Source organism: Sinohyriopsis cumingii, chromosome 8 (assembly GCF_028554795.1).
Source record: "Sinohyriopsis cumingii isolate HCF-2022 chromosome 8, ASM2855479v2, whole genome shotgun sequence".
Classification (NCBI taxonomy): Eukaryota; Metazoa; Mollusca; class Bivalvia; order Unionida; family Unionidae; genus Sinohyriopsis; species Sinohyriopsis cumingii.
In genome coordinates, this window is record NC_142968.1 from 96,746,491 (window position 1) to 96,768,339 (window position 21,849).

The window sequence follows — 21,849 nt, forward strand, 5'->3', positions numbered from 1 at the left end:
AGTGGAAAATTTCCAAGGTTACGTGAAGCTAAGATAAAGGAATGGGTCTTCGCTGGTCCTCAAATTCATGAACTTCGAGATGATTCATTTGACCGTGCACTGCGTGGCAAGGAAAATACGGCATTGAAAGCCTTCCAGTTAGTGGCAACATATTTGCTCTGAAACAACAAGGCAGACAATTACAGGGAGTTCTTGGAAAATCTCAACTTATTTTCTCAAACACTGAATAGAGATCCATATTGTACAGTGGTATGTGATAATGTATACAATTGTAATCCCTACTACATCATAATCCATACTGAAAAGTATGTTTGTTGATAGCGCACAAAACTAGTTATCCCTATTACATCATAACCCCTATTGTACAGTGGGTTGCAATTAGTACACAAAAGTAATTACCCCTACTACATGATAAGTAACTTCACAGTATATGTCGAGAACAGTCAACGTATGCATACGTGTTGCTAAGGCCTATCAAAGTTCTGGCATCAAAAAGGCATTATACAGCCATTATTGCAAGTGATAACGGAGTATTCATAGTCAGTTAGAACTGGTTCAATATATTTAAGATAAGGGGAAAGTCGAACTTGAAAAGATAGTGTTATCATCTCGCTCCAGAGAGACTTCGTCATTGGCTGATGACCTGTAAAATTACTTATTGAAAATCTGAGTTTAGGCTTAACATGATACTTTTGACTCTGTCTTGTTTGCTACTCCTGTTGAATATACAAGTTATTACTGGTGATTGTGGAGCTCCTACAGGAGACTATGCCCCATGGAACCCTTGGGAAAGATGCAATGCATCATGTGGTGGGGGAATACAAAGGAGATGGCGCAGTCTGTGTTGTCCATCCATTAACGGAGTATGGAGTGATTGCAGTGATAAGTATAATCGAACGGATATTTTCATATATAACTTTCGGAATTGCTCCGAGATTTGCTTTAATGGCGGAACTTTTATCATTGGATCAGGGTGTGCATGTGCTCGGGGATATCATGACATCTGTTGTTCAACATGTAAGCTTTTCATTCTTTACAAAATAGTTTATGTTAATTCCTTAAAGCACCAAGCCAAATCTACATGTCAGTGAAGTCAAAGAGGTAAAGCTATTCCAAAAGGAAAAATATTCTAACCCGTATAAAAAAATTGACTGACTCATGTGCTTTTCAGATGACTACAGAAAATTGTCTGGCTGCATAATTGTTATGCATTTTTAATTTGTATTACTTGTCATCTTTTCTTAATGTTTATATGTTATATATATCTGTCTTTTTTACTCGACTTTGTTCAAAATTAAGTTAATGTTGTACCTAATCAGAGACATTTATTTTGTAAACAACATAACATATCGCAAATATTTATATAAGATATTAGAGTAAATATTCAGATCATTATTAGTAGTAAACGTGTTTAATTTAGTTCAAGTTAAAGACACAATCTTGATTCTTACCTTTAAAACTTCTAGAATATAAAGTTCATATTAGTTGACAAAGTATTTTTTACGAAAATGTAAATTGCGACCCAGGTCAAGTTGATTGATATATAATCTTGTATATTTAAGAATTATTCATTCTTGCCTCAACATGTTAAGAAGAAGCAGTCTCATTGTTTTGTTCATATTGTTCTGTTTTTAATTTGGTTGGATTTATTTATTCAAATTAGTATTCAATGGAATTACAACGTGTTCAAAACTATTCTTGGACTAAAAATTAAATTTGGAATTATAGCAAACTCAAGCGAGAACATTTTTGATTACATTATTGTGATTCATCCAAGGATTATTAGTACATCGCCACATTCCAGGCCATTAACCCATTGGCACATTCGAGACTACAGGCAAGTCAACACATTCAGTAACGGAATTTATTTGGAATACCAATGGATTCAATTGGAATTTCATACATTTAGAACAATTAGGACCATATGTGATTTAATTCACAACATTGAGTTCTTTTTAAATTTTCACATTGCATTCTAGGGAAAAATTATTTGTTGAACTTTACAAAACCTTTTGGTTTTCGCTCTTTTCTGTTTCTTTCATTTATAAATTTGTATATTTTTCTTTTTTACGATTTCTTTATAATAAATCTAAACTTTATCCTGGATAGTGCATATGTGACGTGTTGTGCATCCTCTTTTGATGCCAAAATCAGGAACTTCAAACAATTAGAGGTCGCTAATCCATGATCAGTAATTTCCACAAGTTTATCCAGGTATCACCACATGAAATGCTACCTTACAGAAAGATCGTTATAGTCCGAATAATTCCTTTAAAGTGCTTTATGCTAGGTGCTTTAATTTGCGTAACTTTTTTGTACAATATGCAAGCAAAACAAAGCTTTAATTTTTCGCAAACTATAATGTCAAACAAAAACAGCATATTAAGTTTTACATGTGACTTTGCTACTCTTCACATTCTCCTGCTACCACTCATAATGTTGCTGCTAGACTTTCTGCGACTGTTACTACTGCTACATATTCTGATATTTATACACCTGCTATAGCGCTGCTTCTTACCATGCTGCTACCATTGCTGCTATTGCCGAATCTTCTCATACTGCTACATCTCCTTTAGCTATGTCAAATGTCAACCAATACAAACAGTTCATTATTAAAAATTATTTTCTTTGTAAGTCGCCAACAAGTGATTTAAATTTTAAACGACTTCACAAACTTCAGAATATTAACTTACAAAGTAACATAGTAATATATTAAACTACAATTCAAAATAGTTTTTTGTGAAATTGTAGTTGAACAAAACCCCGCTTAATTGGAATGACTATAGAACAACTGAGGGAGAAATCATAAGCAGTATAAACATGACAGATTGCGTGAAACCAGTTGTAACAGACTGGTAATAGAACATAATTTTGGTATAAGATCACGGTCACTAAAAGATTCTTTCATGGCTCCTACGAGGTTTTGGATATGGATTACTGATCTTCTGATTCTATGTAGCCAAACACCTTAAGTGTTATGGTTTTGTTGCAGAACACGTCTCAAATCTCGCTCTAGAACAAGTCGGGAAGACGAGAGGTGGAAGTAAACTGATTGTAAGCTGGTGGTTCTGTGCGCAGTAGGAGCGCACCAAAACTCTCATTTTCCAAAATAAGATTTAGCAAAGACAAAACGTTGTTATTTTTGCATAGTATATATACACTGTTAATATTATTTGAAGAGGGTCTGGAACCGTTTACTCATGGATGCTAAACACCTTCTGTTTTAATTTGGAATTCGTCAAATTGCTTGATATTCCACACTACTTTGTGGTTTAGTAACAATTATTTCACAAACCTCTTTCCTTTACTTGATGTCAAGACTTCTTCAATCATGCATACACCGCCAGTGCAGTCTGTTGGTAAATGCACGAGAGAACCAATATAGGATATTACTTCATGTAAGTCGATTCTTCAGCTGGTATAAACAATGTATATTATAGAAATTAAGTGTCCAATAGACTGATCATATGGTTTATATACTTGTAGTGATAGTATTGTAAGACACTTGTTTTTTAAATATTGACAAAATCCGGGAATCATTTCGGAACTAAAACACTCTATTACGAATTATTATGATTCCGCTGATATAAATGCTACACAAAAGCGGTATTTTCATCATTTTTCCCACATCTCTGACTATAAGCAATTTTTTTCATTTTAGTCTAAAGGATTAAGTCCTCACCTGTGTCAGTTCCCATAAATGCTTTGTTTCTATTCTACTATATACCCTGACACCATTGATCATTGTATGTTAAGACATGGAAATACTGATTTCTGTCGTTTGATTTGCATCGCAGCTAAACGAGCATATTCGGGTGGAAAACGTAACCTATATTGGAAGAATAAAATTATGCTAGGACTAATACATCAATAATTGGGAAGGCTACTTCTTCCACAGTCATCAAAGTACAGTACATTAATAAAGTGCCATTATGGAAATCAAAATTAAAAGAAAAATATTTTAACGGCTGTGAAGCAACGAACAGTGCTTTATAGATATAGAAACGTATAAAGCTGTCATGTTACATTCGTATGTAAAATATGCATGAATTAAAACAGAGAGGATGAGGAATTTGCAAAGAGCTTTAGAAAAATTAGAATTAGAATAACAGAAGCAAACTCAATGCAATTATGCAACATGTATTACTTTTGCACGATCTTTTCTTTATGAAACAGTACCACGTTTATTACTAGAACACTACTCAAAACTGTTTCACCTCTCTATGAGAAGTTTTGACCATTTTTATATCTTCCTTTTATTTGTAACAAGTTTTTCGCTGGAAAATGTCATCTCTTCCAGATGTACTTAGAGTGGCAGTTTAGTCTAAGGCATTCGCCTTTACAGATCAATATCATCTCACTTCTATCCACGTGGGCTCGAGTCTCGTACTTTGTCAAATTTCTAAAATGATGTTGTTCCTGCAGGAAATATTGCTGTCAATATTAGACTAGAAACACCTTTTCAAAATCCTTTAAACAATTTTTTACGAAAGAAACCCACTATTATTGAGATGATAAACGGTTATTTTGCATCCAAAACTTTATATTCATCGGAACTCTCAGTCTCACCGACCTAACATAAATCAACAACAGTATTGTGAACACACGTTATAGGTTTGGTTTTGTGGGCTTTTATTCCATTCGTCAGCAGATGATCAACTATGAGTGGTGGGAAAAGAACCCTGGAATGAACTACCAACCAATGGGAAGCTACTGGCAAGAATCACATTTACCCATGTTGGTTGAGCTGAGACTTGAAATCAGCGGTGACGTGTGAGTGATCTTTGAAGTCAAGCGCCGTAGACCACTAGGCCTCCTGGTGCCATTGCTTGCCCATTGTTTCACAATCCTCTTTGTATGGCATGGTTTACTATGGAGATCACTGATTAACTGGTCTCAGTCAGCTGGATCTTTGGTCTTTAGTCATGACATGCCCTATATTGACAAATCCCATTGGTCTTTAGTCATGACGTGCCCTATATTGACAAATTCCATGGGTCTTTAGTCATGGCATGCCCTATATTGACAAATCCCATTGGTCTTTAGTCATGGCATGCCCTATATTGACAAACCCATTGGTCTTTAGTCATTACATGCCCTATATTGACAAACCCATTGGTCTTTAGTAATGATATACCCTATATTGACAAATCCCATTGGCCGTTTTTTATCTGCCTTTTCTTTGCTCTAATTTTAGACTCATTATCGACAGGTGAAACCACTGACACTGTCTGTTGTTTAAAGCAGACAAACTGCATTTATAATTTTACTTAATAAATGTCTCATAAAATCTAAATAAAAAGGGAATGAAAAGTAGAAAGTAGGAAATTATTTGACAAGGCAAAAACTTAACTCTTTATAGTACGAAAAATGTTCTGTTTCAAACACGCATTCGCTAGTCGACATACAAATATACCGAACTTTCTTAATTATTTTTTTCTCTGTGTTCTGGATCACTTACCATGTTCTATCCACTTTAAACTGGTTGACCAGTTTCAATCTACTTTACACTAGATTTTAATAATTCTTTTAAACTAATATGTAACCACATGCCAACCTTTAATTTCAAACAACAATATGCCAAGCCATTCTTGAGCAACTGGTGGGTCAGAGTGGGCTTGACCTTTGCACTTCACTCTAGGCCACTACTCCTCAAATTCAAATTAATGCCTATGCCACTGCTCCACAAAATATTACTAGAAAACCTGGGTTACCAGATGTTGAATCAGCTGTTATAACAACAAGAAAATAGTCTCAAGGGCCGTCAAATTATTTGCGGTAACTAAAAGATATCATAGGCCAGTAGTCCTTATAATAATTGTTCTGACAAAAATCCCAATACCATTTTGAATTTTATGAAAACCATATACCCACCCACACCTACTATTCACCATAACTTATAGTACAAAAACCCACAACCTTTTACCTCCAATTTTAATAATTTCACTTTGCAGCGAATCCAAATAGCTATGCAGTTTGTTTTTCCTTTTGTTTCTATTGGTTATTGTTGTTTTGTTTTTATTATCATTGTAAAAAGGACTATCCCAGCATTGGAAGCCTTGCATTATGGATAAGTATATAGTATAGAAAAATTGTTAAGCAGTTAACATCGTAAAGGAAAGGCGACATCTGATTTGCAGAAATGTTCCGTACCGAAGGGTATCGAAACTTTGATCTCTTTTTTGTTCTTGCCTAATCAAGATTTAATGCATTTTTTGTATGATACGTAAGCCGTGCTTATGTTATTTTATATTGCATACACGAAATTTAGACCGTTTTTCGTCATATCGGAGCAGTATGGTCTTTATTTTGTTTGGAACTCTCACTATTTTTCAGTAGTTGTTTGGATCCGGTACTGAGTTGTGCCTCAGTTATGCCCAAATAAGACAAGAAAGAGGAAACCAACAAAAATAAAGTTGTATGAAGGAAAGAACTTTCACAAAGTAACGGTCATTGAATTGTTGGAGAAAAAATATCAAATACGCGGAAGAATATCACTAAAACTGAAATCCGAATACGGGGAGATATATTGCGAAAACTTTTTGACGGATACCATAGATAATATAAAATATCTATAGACATGCTACTAACTGAAACGATTTTATGTATGGATTAACATAGCTCCTTATAATACAACAGATGCCTGTGGAACACTAGAATGCAAAATAAGTAAGAAAGTCAGGATCTCAAAATGTAACTCTAATTTTGAGAACAGTTATGTTCCTAATATCACGGACGACAGCTTTGTAATCAGAAAAGTACTGTTATGAAACCGCGTTATAGATATGAATAAGAAAAAGGGACGATAGAGTCAACTGAGAGAATAATTACTATATAATAGCAGATAATACCTTACAAAACTCGAACTAAATTATTCAAGAACGACAAAATTTAAACATGTAAATAAATATATGACAAATATATGTTGGGTTAAAATGGAAATGACATAATTAATCTTTTCCTACTTGGAAACGGAAGGAAATGTTTGCTCATTCTAAACTGTGTAGTATTTATACGTAATAATATGCACAATATATTTGGAACCAACTGACTTTATGCATGTTAGCAAAATGAATCTTGGGATGAAACGTTGATTCAAACTACCAACTGCACATAATGTAGAACATCGTGCAAATGTAATGCAGTTGAAATGACATCATAGCGCTGTTATATATATTTAATTTATATCTAATTTAATTGTTTGTATGTTTGAAAATCTTTCTATTTTTAATTTCATTATATGTCAGAATAATGTAGTTCTGTTCATTATGAACTCGTACTTTCTCCAGAAAATATTTTGTCCTTGACTGTTCAATTCTGTAAACAAATAAGGCTGATTAGGTTCCCGATCTTAATTCAAATTTAGTAACAGTCACGTCAAGAAGTTATTTTTTTAAATTTTTTTTGTGGGGGGAATAATAAGGTTGAGATCGAGGCTGTGTTGGATATGTGATCCTCGACTTGTAAATAAGTTTTAGTGAAGTAAACAACTTTTATTCTCGGATTGGATCTTATCAAGAACATACAGGGGCTACGTACATTTTTTAATATGTAAACATGATCACGTGACTCTTATCCGGGCATCTGTTTTCTGTAAATATCAAGTTTTAAACCATAGAGTAATAACCGTAGTCGGGCGTCTAAATACAGGGATGTAAAGGTGTTTCTTTTGTTGTGTCATTTTGGGAATTACATTTTAATGTTTTTTTCTGATTATTTGGATTCTAAAAGGATTATTTTGTTTCTCTGGAAATATTTTGAGTTCTCATACAGAATTCTTGAACAAAGACATTTCTTAAAAATCTCATTCGGATTTCAAAACCGGATTACTGCCTGCGTTTCTACAAGGAACTGTAGACTTAAACACAGTACAGGATACAACATACGTCATCGCCTTCCATCTTGGATTCCTCGTCGGAACTCGAACTTGAATTCATTAGAACATTTTATTATTAGGACTTCTAAAATTGTATTCGTGGATTATTCTTGGATTATTTTTGGATTTGATTCTTGAAACCTTAACAGAGGAAACAATAAGAAAATGAGATAATGCAACCTAACAAAACATGCATATGAAGGTGAAAGGATGGACGATCTTCTATCATAATGTTAATGTTATAATTTGGACGCAAAAAAAAAGACTAAAAAGGTTTCGCAGAAAAATTGATTAAAGAAAAAGGTGACATGTAAATTGTGCAGAACTTCTTGATAATAAAACTCAGAGTCGGAAAAAATGAAATATCTACCTCCTCTAATTTGTCGTCCAAACAGAGAAACATAAAAACAGTTGCAAATGAAACCAAATGGCGAATTCTCACACGAAAGCTATAAGATTCAGTTTGCACAACAATTCTCCACCCGCTCATTTAATTAATACAGATTTGAAGCTGGAAAAGACACATTAAGATTTTACTCATTAATAAAACAAAAATAACTGCCAGAACAATCAAAGAGTTAGGTTTCAATAAAGTCCAGCTAGACGTATCGATTCTCAGAAAAGAAATAAGTGTATATGGTGTACATCATTCTGTTCGTTGGTATCATGTACATATAAAGCATATGGCCAATAGGAATATAGAAATACAGAGATCTGTTTCTCGTATTCCAAAAAAACAATATGAATATCGGGGACAGAATTATTTATCAAGACTAATTTTGTCTTCAATTAACAAGCCTAAGGATCAAAAACTCTTTCGCAACAAGTGCATGAAATGTTGTGATTTTGAATTTGTATTGTAAGGACTTAAAATATTATGCTACTAAGGATATAAAACAATAGATATCATGACAATATGTATCATTACAATAGATATCATGACAATATGTATCATTACAATAGATATGATGACAATAGATAGCATGACAAATGATAGTTCTAGAATTATCAAAAATACAACATTTCGTCCCTTAAAGATTTTCGTTCGATAGATTTAAACAAAATGGCCCAAGCCATAAAGACGTGTTAATAGCAGAACAATAAAATGTTTAGATATTTACCTGTTCAAGGATGAAAATTCAAAGAAACAATAAAACTGCGGAGAAAATGGGTCTTCGACGAAGATATCTATCTCCGTTAATACATAGATTCATTTGAAAAATTTAATGAAATTGAAATACCGACAATATCAATAATTTATTGAAAACTAAGGGCTTAGCACAGCGGATTACTACCATGTAAAGGTTATGAAATATTTAAAAACGAATCATCTAGACGATGTTAAGAACTTTTAAGAATAGAAGATAGTTAATTGACAGATGATATTTTAGACGAATTCACATTTGTTCATATGAATAACTATAAACCAGTCTCAGGGCATTATTCAACTGTATCAGAAATAGCTAGGACGACGAAGAAACAATTAAACTCAGTTTCATTATTGGAGTGATGATTTTGAAACTGGCGGTATTCTGCAAGTATATATAGAAGTATTAACAGATGTTCACAGGATATTTTATGGATTATCATGTCGTTCCACGAAAGCAATATATGTATATATATATATATATATATATATATATATATATATATATATATATATATATATATATATATATATATATATATATATAGAGAGAGAGAGAGAGAGAGAGAGAGAGAGAGAGAGAGAGAGATAAACACGTTTGTAATACTTCAGTAACCTTATCGAAAATTGAGGTTTATATGTTATATCTGCTTACAGCACGAAAATCAATGAATAAATTAGTAGTTGTTTGTCAGGAATACAGATACAGAATAATTCATAACTGTCGGTAAAGAATAATAAATCATAACATGGCGAATTTCAAGAGATAGTAGTTTGTTCAAATATGGGACAACCTTCAAGTAGGGAACAGATAAGTAACGTACTAGGTCAAAGATTATACGATAATTTTATCACCAGTTTCCATGGAGACCACATGAAATGCCGCTGACACTTGTAAGTATAGTCTAGATAAGTCTGTCAGAACATGCACCTTTTTAGTCAGCCTATTTCGCCAACAAAATTATGAAACATAAATTAATATTTTTTTGCGCAATTTCTAAGTTTGTATTTTTTTAAATAACAAAACAGTTTAAGACAAAGAGAGAACCGTGAAGGGTGATTTTATGATACGGATTTTGTATCCAGCCGGAAAATAATTGTTCAACTTATATGGTTTGTTTTCAGCTAAAATTAGGAAACAAATGTAACATTTTAAGTAAGTACAACTTTAAGCAAAGTGAATAAAACCTTTATATATAATTTTCGTCTGGACGTGTTTCGATGACATTTAAGGTGCAGGGATTTAAACAACCAGAATTGAATAGTAAACTATATTAGTATCAATGTTTAGGACCACACTTGGTATCTAATTCAATCTGAATTCGACATACACTTTAGTCAGATTGAACTTTATTTGTGGGTACCGTTGGCTTGTCTACATAATTCATATTAACATTATTATCTTTGGTTTCTAGCTTTCGATAATTTATTACTGTCTGTTTATCATCTGCTGGTATTATTGTCGTTACCACGTCGGCGTTTATGTCAAAATTTATCCAAGTTTAAATGAATATAATGAAGTTTTCAAATAGGTATTATAATCTGCTATACTACACATTTTCATCACCATATCACTTGGTAAATAAAACATGCCATCACCACCAACTAAACAGTTCGATCTAACGTTTTAATAAAATGAAACGTTGAACTCATTTTGTGATATACTCATCCAGTGCACCTAAATTTGTTTGTTTCGTAAATGCGTTTAGTAGCATTACAATCGTAGCGTAATATTTGCTGCATTTTTACTTGACCAGCTATAATGGATATTAGTTCTTGTCTAATACCGTAATCTAGACGTGGTACTAATCAATTTGATAGACATTATTTGCTATCACTAGGAAAGAAATAAGTTCACCTATTTTGTCATAACATGGTATCGTTTGATTTCTTTAGGTAACATTTTTCTTCTGTATTAATTCTCCTGCTTCTTAATTATTAATTATAACCTCATTTGTAAGGACTGGGCAAAGCAAAACAGCTTGTATGTTCGAAAGACACATTATCAACAATACAGTTTTTTTCTCCATGTGTATATCTCCAATCAATATTAGTGTAAATATTACAGTAATTAAAATTTCTGCCATATACTTCTAGATGTATGTAGTTGTTTGCTGCATTAAATGTTTTATCCTATGCTAAAAGTATGGTGCATTCTGATTCACTGTGTTATGTATATTTGATTTAATGTAGATTTTATTTAAATTAATTGTTTGTTTGATAGTTTTAAACTTTTATTCCATTACATGTTATTGTAATGTAATTTTATTTACTGAATTTGACATTGTCCAGAAATTTAATTCAGTTATAAACAACTAATAATAGAAACTTTGTATCTAATGCTGACCTAGTTCCTGGCCTTGATTCAGAACCAGTAAGAGCTGTAGTAAACAAAGTTTTTTATTTTTTTTATTATTTCTCAGAGTACGATTCATAAAGTGAAATCAAGGCCATGTCTGGTCTACGTGTGAAATAGCATGTATCATTTAGATCTTTTAGAGGATTGACCCACATCGCATATCTGTTTTGCGTTGTAGCTAGATTTAATATTGGTGTTTTGAGAAAGAATAGTCATCAGTGCCTTAACACTTGAGAAGTTAAAGTGTGTTATGTTGTGACCATTGTTGGGGCTAATTATTTTGTTTTCTTCAAAATTATTTGGATTCCAAGAGACTGTGTTTCCATGGAAATACTTGTGCTCTAAATTAATTCTTGTACAGTGACACTTATCAACATTTGCACAGAATTCATACACTGTAATATTATTTTCTGTGATTCAACAAAGAAATGTTGACACATCAGTACGACGCTGACCATAGCATACGTCATCACCTTCCATTTTGGATTTCATCTGGAATCTAACACAGTTTCATTAGAGCATTTTATCACTAGGACTTATATTTTTTCATTCTTGGATTATTCTTGGATTGTTTTTGAATTTGATTCGTAAAACCGCATTTGTTTTCTTCTCATTTTTATCTTGTTTTTCTAGAGAAACAAATTATTTGTTAAAGTTTATAAAACTTGTTGTCTTCACCTTTTTCTTCTTACGTTTCAGAAAGAGCCTAAACACGTAACAAAGAAAACTGCGCGTTCGCCTTGGGATATACGAATGCTGGCTAAAATATTTCAGAAAAAATGTTTTTGAATTTAAATTCCCCATGGTTTTGAAAGAAACAAATCCAAGAATTATTTTTCATTTTAAGCATTCGTTCGTAAAATCAACACGCTTTAAGACACTATCTTCAAATTAGTGAATTTAATTTTTTAATCCTACCCAAAAGTGGTTATAAATTTTGAAAATGGAAGTACAGCTAAAAAAAAGTTGGAATTAGAGATACAACAGGTTCAGTTTCACTTAGAAATGATACAAATGGAAAGAAAAAGGGAGGAAATACAAATGCAATTTGAGAAAGATAATGAACAAATGTAGTTACAGAAAGAGGAGAGAGAGAAACAAATGCAGTTACAATCGGAGAAAGAGGAGAGAGAGAGACAGATGCAGATGCAAATACAAAGAGAAATATCAAGTTAGTACCCCCTTTTCTGGTAAAACAAGTAGACAAATATTTTCCTTATTTTGAGAAAATTGCTGAAAATGTGAAGTGGCCAGGAGAGTTTTGGACTCTATCACTGCAATATGTATTCACTGGTAAAGCTCGTGATATTTATATTTCACTGTCACTAGAGCAGAGCGCTGATATGATGTAGTTAAGGACTATAATTTGAAGGGTTATGAGTTAGTCCCCGAAGCTTATCAACATGATTTGAGGAATTCTAGAAAATCAACTGACTAGACCTATGTCGAATATGCATGGGGAAAAGCACGACAGTTTTATAGGTGGTGCTTTTATAGAAAGGTTAACAAAGATTACAAAAATCTCAGACAACTTGTATTACTTGAAGTGTTCACGAACTGTGCCCATAATGACATTAAGACTCATCTGGATGAGCATCAAACCAGAACCTTGGACAATGCTGCTCGTACTGCTCGTGAGTGTTCTTTAGCTCATAAAGTTTCTTTTGTAAGCAAGTCTTCCACTTAGCAGTCTTCTGGCAGAAAATTATTCAGCCTAATACAAGTCCTTCCAAATTTCAAACGGGCACAACTTTTAAAAAGCGAGCTTCTGATAAAGATCAAAGATCCTTGTCTCTTCCTACGTGTACCTATTGCAAGAGAAAAGGAATGTTATTTCTGATTGACACGATTGAAAAATAAGCATCAAAATCAAGACAGACCTATTCCAAATGCTCTTACTTCTAAGAGGTCAAGGTCACGGTCATGTATTGAAAGCAACAAAAATTTGTTGGGTCTAATAAACTCCAGTCTGATTTTATTATGGAGAATTATGAACCATTCATGTCGAAGGGTTCTGTATTACTCTTGGGTGATTTGACCAATCCCATCGCTATTAAAATTTTAAAGGGCACAGGAGCTTCCCAGAGTCTTTTATTGCCAGGAACTTTGCCTGATTCTGAGAAGTCTTCTTCAAATGAGAGTGTTCTCATTCAGGGAGTAGAGTGCAGCTTTGTTAATGTTCCTCTCCATTGTGCAAATTTGTCATCAGACTTAGTCTCAGGACCCGTGAGAGTCGGAACAGTGTTTGCCTTTCCCGTTGAGGCCATTCATTTATTATTAGGAGACGACCTAGTTGGAGACAAGGTTGTGGTCAATCCACTTGTAACTGACATGCCTTGTTTGGATCAGAAAGTCGATCCTATTGAAAACGAATTCCCTGATTTTTACCTTTTTACCCAACTTGTGCAGTTACTACAGCTATGGCAAAGAAAGCTCTTGAGAATGATGTTGATCAGGAAAGTATTCCTTTATGTATTGGTCAGGCTTTTGATGAGGTTACTTTCACTCCTTCTTTGGATCAGTCAAAAGGTATTAATCACAGTGATCCTATTTTAACTACTCATTCTAATCAGGGTGACAAACGACAATCACTTGTCGTCAAACAGGAAAAGGATCCTGAGATCTTCTGTTTGTTTCAGAGGGTTATTAGTGAAACTGGGTTCATTGAAGTAAGGATATGTTATTTCATTAAAAATGGGATTCTTGTAAGAAAATCGAGACCTCCCGTGGTACCTGCTGGTGACAAGTGGTCTGTGAACTATCACATTGTAGTTCTACAATCGTACAGAGAGGAAATTCTTAGTCTGGCCCATGAAAGTCTTTTGACTGGCCTTTTAAGGAATAATAAGATTTATTAATGTGCAACTAGTGTAATAATAATAATAATAATAATAATAATAATAATATATTATTTTCCATTTTTTTTATTTATTCATTCCAAAGCATTATTAAGAGACTAAATGTTGGGTTTGATTGAAATTTAAACGTAGTATCACCATATTATTACATGACAACATGATACATCAGATAAATTAATACTCTCCTGCTTCACTGCCAAAGAGCATGACTGTAACAACCACCACCGTTTATTTACGCTGACAACGAGCATGGCTGTAACAACCACCACCGTTTATTTACGCTGACAACGAGCATGACTGTAACAACAACCACTGTTTATTTAGGCTGACAACGAGCATGACTGTAACAACAACCACCGTTTATTTACGCTGACAACGAGCATGGCTGTAACAACCACCACCGTTTATTTACGCTGACAACGAGCATGGCTGTAACAACCACCACCGTTTATTTACGCTGACAACGAGCATGACTGTAACAACCACCACCGTTTATTTACGCTGACAACGAGCATGGCTGTACTAATCACCATTATTTGCATTATCTATGCAAAGTATAATATTTCGTTGAACTCGGATATGACTATATCATAGTTGAATGAACGGAAGTAGATGTACGATATTACATCAGCGATTACAGCACATTTGCATGTCTTATTCACGAAGTGTGTGTGTGTGTGTGTGTGTGTGTGTGTGTGTGTGTGTCAAATCGACATTTTCCTTGTGATTAAAAAAACATGATCATCTTTCTTTACCATTAACGTCACCACTGTCATGCTAAATCAGAAAAGACAAAACGGAAAGAAAATTCGAAAAAACAGATGATGTAGATGATGACATGGTAGAGGAAAAGAAAAATATAATGATGGTGATGAGGAGGAGGACGAACGTCGTAATGATTATTGTATTGATAATGATGCAGTTAATGAAAATACAATAATTTTCATCGTCATCATCTTCATCGTCGTTATCATCGTTAGAATTTTCATCTATATCATAGTTTAACTTTTGAATACATTTTTCCAGTTTAATGGGTTTTTCTTGCATATATAGATGTAGATGAGTGTGCTAACCATCCGTGTAAGAATGGCGGCTTCTGTGTAAACCAGATCAACGGATACACCTGTACCTGTCCTGCCGGATTCGCCGGACATAACTGTACTATAGGTAGAGTGAAAAGCTAGTGTATAATAGAACGAGAAACAATATTTAATGAACTTTACATTTATTCATTTTTTTAATTTACCTCTTACGTGTAACTAGTGAAATCATGCAAGGTTTTGTCAGAAAGATACAAGTCGTTCCTAAGACATTGTTGTCTTGAAATTAAGAAGAAAAAAGAGACAAGTATACAAAATTTATTCCTGTTCAAAACTCTTGTTTATTTTGCCACTTAAATTTTAACAAAAAATTGTATCGTACACTTACAAAATGATTTTCTTCTTAAGGAAATCATATCTGCAATAAAGACAGGGACATACTAAAATACAGGATAAGAGATTTTAGGACCGGGTTCTGTGTTGATGCTAACAATTGGATTAAAGGGACGTTACTGACTTCGATCTGGTATTTTTCAGTTTGCATGATTTTCTTGCGGAAGCAAACATCTGCTCTGTCTTCACTGTCATATTTACTAAATCGACTATAAGCAAAATCTAACAAAAAATGAAATGCATTTATATACTCGATCAAAGAACCCTAGACGTTTGATCTTTTATTAGTGCATTCATCACGCCATAGTCTACTCGAAGCGATTTGCATTGCTTTGCAGTTAGCCAGCGAGAACTAAAGAATTTATAATGTGAAGTACTCAATTGTAAAAGCCAGAACATAAATTATTAGAGCAACACGTTTCGGACATAAGTGTATTTTGCAGTTTGGTGAAATAATATAACAATATGTGACATAACTAATGATACCTGAAGATAGGAATAAAATGAAACACCATCCCTCTTTCCTGACATTTACTTCAGCTAATGGGTTGCTAAGGAAATTACACGAACTTTTGCACGACAATTAACGGTATATGTAGTAGGAGCCAAATGTTGTAGGTCGAGAAAATATTCAACATGAAGGACTAATGGATTACATACAATGTTAAGAGAAACACCAAGAAAAGATAAATAGCCACCCAAGAAAACTTTAAATGTGTAAATACATACGTTCCCTCTCGCAACATGTAAACGTACTGTAGAGATGAAGTATCTGAAGCTGCAATAAGATCTTTGCCAGAAGAGAGTCCTCCTGACAATGAGTTCTGCATCAATCATTGGCAGATGCAGCCAACCAAAATTGAAGAAACTGACATGAGTCGTTTTCTGTAGAGGCCGCGATAATTATACCCAACTGTCTGCCTAGGTAAATAGAACTAGCAATCTGACTGGATCAGTTTCTTTCAGCTGCATCGAATCATATAGCAATGCGGTAGATACTGTTTCGGCAAATTAGTTATGCTATAGGTCGATGTCGATGTATAACGAAGTAGATAGTCAGTCTTTGGCTAGCGAGGAATCTTCCACCATTACTTTACATATATCTACACAATTGGCTCAATAATAATAATAATAATAATAATAATAATAATAATAATAACTATTAAAGATATTATTGTTATTATTGTTGTTGTTGTTGATGGTGTTGTTACTTGCAACACATTATAAAATTAAAGTTTAATTACTTGGTTGTTTCAGTTAAATTTAAGATTATAGAGAAAGAATATTTTTATTTCAGAAGTGGAACTCAAGAAAATTGTTGTTTGCAGTTTTTAAACCTTAAAGAACGAAATACTATTTTTATTTCTTTCTCATTCATAAGAAAGTCGAAGTAAAGGAGAGCTTAGGGTGAAACGTATTGCTACCATTTTAACATTGGTACCAGTAACTCCACTACAGAGGTCACTTTTTTTTTTAAATAACCTCTTGAACATGTAATTTCTCTCCCACTCTCAAACAGAAAGCGCAAATGGCAATTTTACACAACGCTCGAGATGCCAGTAATTAAGGTAATGTATGTTTCTGTTAGGATATAATATTTTCGTTCTGGCATACTATACAATGATTAATCTATGTTAATTCTTAACATCAAGGATTGTTTTTGTAATGAGAAGAAATATGGGTCAAGTAGAAAATTTCTAAAGCCAATCATTGTAACTTTACTTAGTAATGCAAGTGATGACAATGCTATCACACAACCCTCTTATGTTGACGCTATGATCATTTATTTGTTTAATCCTTATATATGTACTTATTTTATTTATTTATCTATTTATTAATATTTTTGTGCATATATCGATTTAAAGCAGATTTGCGTAAGAACGGAATGGACTAAGACGGTGTTTGATTTAAAAGAAACAGTTATTTTTTATCTACAGGCACCTGTATGACTCACACTATTCGTATAACGCTAGCTCTTCCTTCGAAACACAGAATGTGAATTAAAATAACTACATATATGTGTCATATCTTAGTAATTCACCCTTATTGAATAAACATATTAAATACTAGCTTTATTCTATGACAGCTGCCAAGACTATAGCACCGCTCCGGTGGTCTAAATGGTTAGATCGTCCGCCTCGGATGCGGGAGGTCGTGGGTTTGAACCCCGGCCGAGTCATACCAAAGACTAAAAACAACGGTACTCGCAGGTGCCTTGCTTGGTGCTCAGAATTAAGGGATTAGTGATATGACTATTCGGCCTAGTGCCAAGATAATGTGACTTGGTGGGACATGATGCCACGCATCTGCGGCATGATGCCAAAGCGATAAACAACATGATAAACAGTCACATAACAGACATCGTAGCGATATGATTCAGATTGTTAAACCTACGTGAAAAATCCAAAACACGCACACGCAAGAATGTATCAACATCAAATGTTTGACTTGCATGAATGTAGTTCAGGTAGACACTAATAAAGATACAGGGAGATAAAACGTCACTATGCGCCACTAAAGCTCAAACATATTTATGCAAAGAAACGTATTTGGTGAAATCGAATATCTCTATATGATAAATGAGTAACATTAAGTACGTATGTTGTATTACCTTAGATATTTTACCACTTACATGTGTTTTACTAACTTTGTCTTTTTCTTATTTATTTTCGCTCCGAAACTCTTCGTTAGATGGCGTTCGCATATTTCTGTTAGCGTTAAGGCAGGCATTGTGTTGGCAATAGAAAAAACGAGTACAAAGAAGAGGAAACATTTTTTTGTTGTTGTTGTTGTAGGGTTTAACGCCATTTTTCAGCACACGATAGGCTATACATGGCGGCCAGTATTAATGTTGGAGGAAGAACCCAGGAAATCATTGGAAAGAACCACCGACCCTCGAGAAGCTACTGGCAAGCTTTCTCACATATCCACATTGGCCGAATCCGAGACTCGATCCCACGCAGACAGAGGTGAGATGGCAGTGATCCGTAACAGAGAGCGCTTTAGAACACTCGGCCACTCGGGGCCCCGAAGAGGAGACGAGTATAACGATAATCATAATCGTCATCATGACAATAATAAGAAAGCTGAAGTTGATTCTGATTATGGTATTGATTCTGTCGCTGTTGCTGAAAAATATTTTTTTCATTGTCATCATCCTTGTCTACACAATCAAAGTTTGTATTTACCGTTTCAATACATTGTCTGGGTAAATTATTTACCAATATATTTTTCATTGTAGAAATAGATGAGTGTGCCAGCAGCCCGTGTAAGAATGGTGGTTCCTGCGAGGATCTGGTAAATGGATACATCTGTACCTGTCCTTCCGGATTCTCAAGTCATGACTGTAGCACCGGTAGAGTCAAATACCGTAGTTTCTCGCTAAAACTAAAACCAGTGTTAGTAGATGTACATTGAGGTACATTCATCGATTGCTCATAGAGAACATCGCTGAGGCATATGTCGCATGAAATACATTACTTAATTAGTATCGAACGTGGACCAATACTTAATAGTCTATTGCTAATACCAGGTACAAATGTAGTAGATATATGCACGATGAGATAAGCTGTAAAGGCAACCATCATGGAACTAATCTGAGGTACCTCTTACCGGCGGTATAACAAAATGCATGTTATGTATGCTTACTCTCTGTCTTTAACATATGATATATGAGTTGTCATCCCCACGAAAAATGCGGATTGTTTATACTTCTTTCCATGACAACAGGATAACGTAAAACACAAACTGATATGTTCCCAAGGGCCAAAGATAGATTTAACGCAGCAATACTTTCGTCAGAGTTAATTCTGATTTACATCATGATTCCCATCTCAGTTAACGAGCACTAAAAGAAATGTCACCAGACGTAAAGAGAAGAAAAAAAAAACCTAACCAAAACTTTGCTGACTATGTTTCCAATAAGCAAACTGTTGGTTATCCCCTAACACAGAAAACTATTTTTACTACGCCGCCTTAGGCTAGTCGAATCATGGTTTCGAGCTACATTTCGCCTGAAAAACTGCATCACATTTGCCACCATGGCGACATAAACTGTATCTGCCGAGTCCCTTCTTGTTTATTCCATTGTGTAATTCACCAGTCTCCTACCGTAAATACTGCACCTGCAGTCACATAACCAATGTACACCACTAGATTTTAAAAGGGGCTATGTAACGACAGGGACACTCATGCGGCTCCGACCTTAATTCACTAAAATTAAACAATGGTATCATGGAAACTCACTAACACTTCACTCCGCGACGCTTGCTCCTAGTAATTTGCTAATTATTTCGGGATAAGGAGTATTTCCACTGCACCAAGTTTCAATAATCAAACAAGTAATGATAAAAATTTAAGAATTCCTTAAAACGGGGCGCTACAACAAAATGTGCATACTCCTCTAATGTATATTTGATTTAATAATATCTGATTTAATATATATTTATTTTAATTTAAATGTTTATTTGTCAGTTTTAAAATAAAATTTCATTGGATCCTATTGTAATGTAAATGTAATCACTGGAGATGATACTCTTTCCAGAAAATAGTTTGATCTTGACTGTTCGTTTTAGTAAACACCAGGTGTTGACCTGGATTTTAACTTTGATTCAAAATTAGTACAGCCACGTTAATAAGTTCTATTTTTATTTTAAAATGATTAGTTGTTGTCAAGGTCATGATGGGATTACGTCAATAAGAAGAAAACTATGTTTTATTCAATTTATAAGAGTAAAATGGTTGTATTTCGTCAGGGTCATGTTAGGCGTACATGACATAAACACAATCACGTGAAACCCACCCACCCCTTTTTTTTCTTCTATTTCCTAACTTGGGGATTTTCGAAACTGCGTTTTAGAATACGATATAACCTTTGTTTTTAGAGAAATAATCTCAGTTGGTTTTTTTGCGATTACACTGGAAAGTGTGTGTCTTCATGACCAGTTTTGAGAAGTACATTTTAATTTTTCTTAAGATCAGTTGGATTAGTTCATTTCTCTGGAAATATTTCATGTGTTCATACAAAATTCTGGGACAAAGTTTATCAAACGTTTATTCGGATTTCCAACACCTGAGTGTCATTATTTGTGTTTTTACAAGGAACTACAGATAAGCACAGTACTGACTACATCATACGTCATCGCCTTCCGTTTTGGATTCTTCGTTGGACTCGAACTTGAAATCATTAGAACATTTTATTATTAGGACTTCTAACATTTTATTGGTGGATTATTCTTAGATTATTTTTGGATTTGATTCTTAAAACCGTAAGTTCATATTTTTTCATTTTTACAGTATTTTTCCAGGGAAATAGATTATTATATTTTCTAAAGCTTGTTGTTTCCACGCCTTCTTGTGTTACTGTTTATTCGAGCCTAAACACATATCATAAGACTCCAAATTTATTACAATACCATCACTACTATCTGCATAATTCAACTTCACTTTTGAGATCAGTGATATCTTTCTAGATTCTCATTAAGATAAGTTTGTCCATGTCATACCAGTCTTCGCCCATAATTATTAATACAAACAGTTTCTTTACGTTGTCAATAGACTGTGTAATAGTTGTTATATTCTGCACCTAGTCATCCTAAATACATATCACATGTCATCTAAAAATCTGATTCAGCAGCATCATTCATTCGTCTGTTAGTCCTTTGCTTTCTTGGAAAAACAGGTATTTCCATCCATTATCAAGTATAAATATACTAGACGCGTAATAGCTCTTTCGTCTGTATGCTGCTAATACGTTGGGAACTGGTGATTCTTTGAATCCTTCAGTTGCTGTTTTGTGTTCTTCAAAACGGCTATTGAGTATACATTCCTTCCACTACAATATCTTGAATCATTGCTAGCACACACATCAAAATTGTTGCAGATGATGTTAAATTGCTTTAGGTTCACGATGTCATTATTTTACACCGTTGCCATTTAAGTTAAATGTTTGCCATATAGTAATGGTATCGGCCATTCAATCAGAAGATTCCTGATATGAACTCTGTAAATAGTCCTGAGTAATTATGGAGTGGTTCGATTGAAAATGTCATCGGTTAAGGGGAATATTCATACTCGTCATCAGATCCTGGGTGAAGAATCGAAGTTGGCTTATCGTATTCAAACAACGAATTTTATTTTAAAAACCAAATGTTCCAAATTTGACAAAAATGCCATGA

The 21,849-nt window shown here is 33.9% G+C and overlaps 1 protein-coding gene across 2 annotated transcripts in view; it reads left to right on the top strand.

Moving 5' to 3' along the window:
* Positions 1 to 587: 587 nt before the first annotated feature.
* Positions 588 to 21,849, top strand: part of LOC149794195 (uncharacterized) — a 35,526-nt gene continuing 14,264 nt past the window's right edge. For both annotated transcript variants that reach the window (XM_089966530.1, XM_089966533.1), the window contains exons 1-3: positions 588 to 1,017; positions 15,294 to 15,407; positions 18,915 to 19,028. In XM_089966530.1, the coding sequence (XP_089822656.1) occupies positions 684 to 1,017; positions 15,294 to 15,407; positions 18,915 to 19,028 (562 nt within the window). In that variant the 5' untranslated portion in view covers positions 588 to 683. The remainder of the gene's footprint in view (positions 1,018 to 15,293; positions 15,408 to 18,914; positions 19,029 to 21,849) is intronic.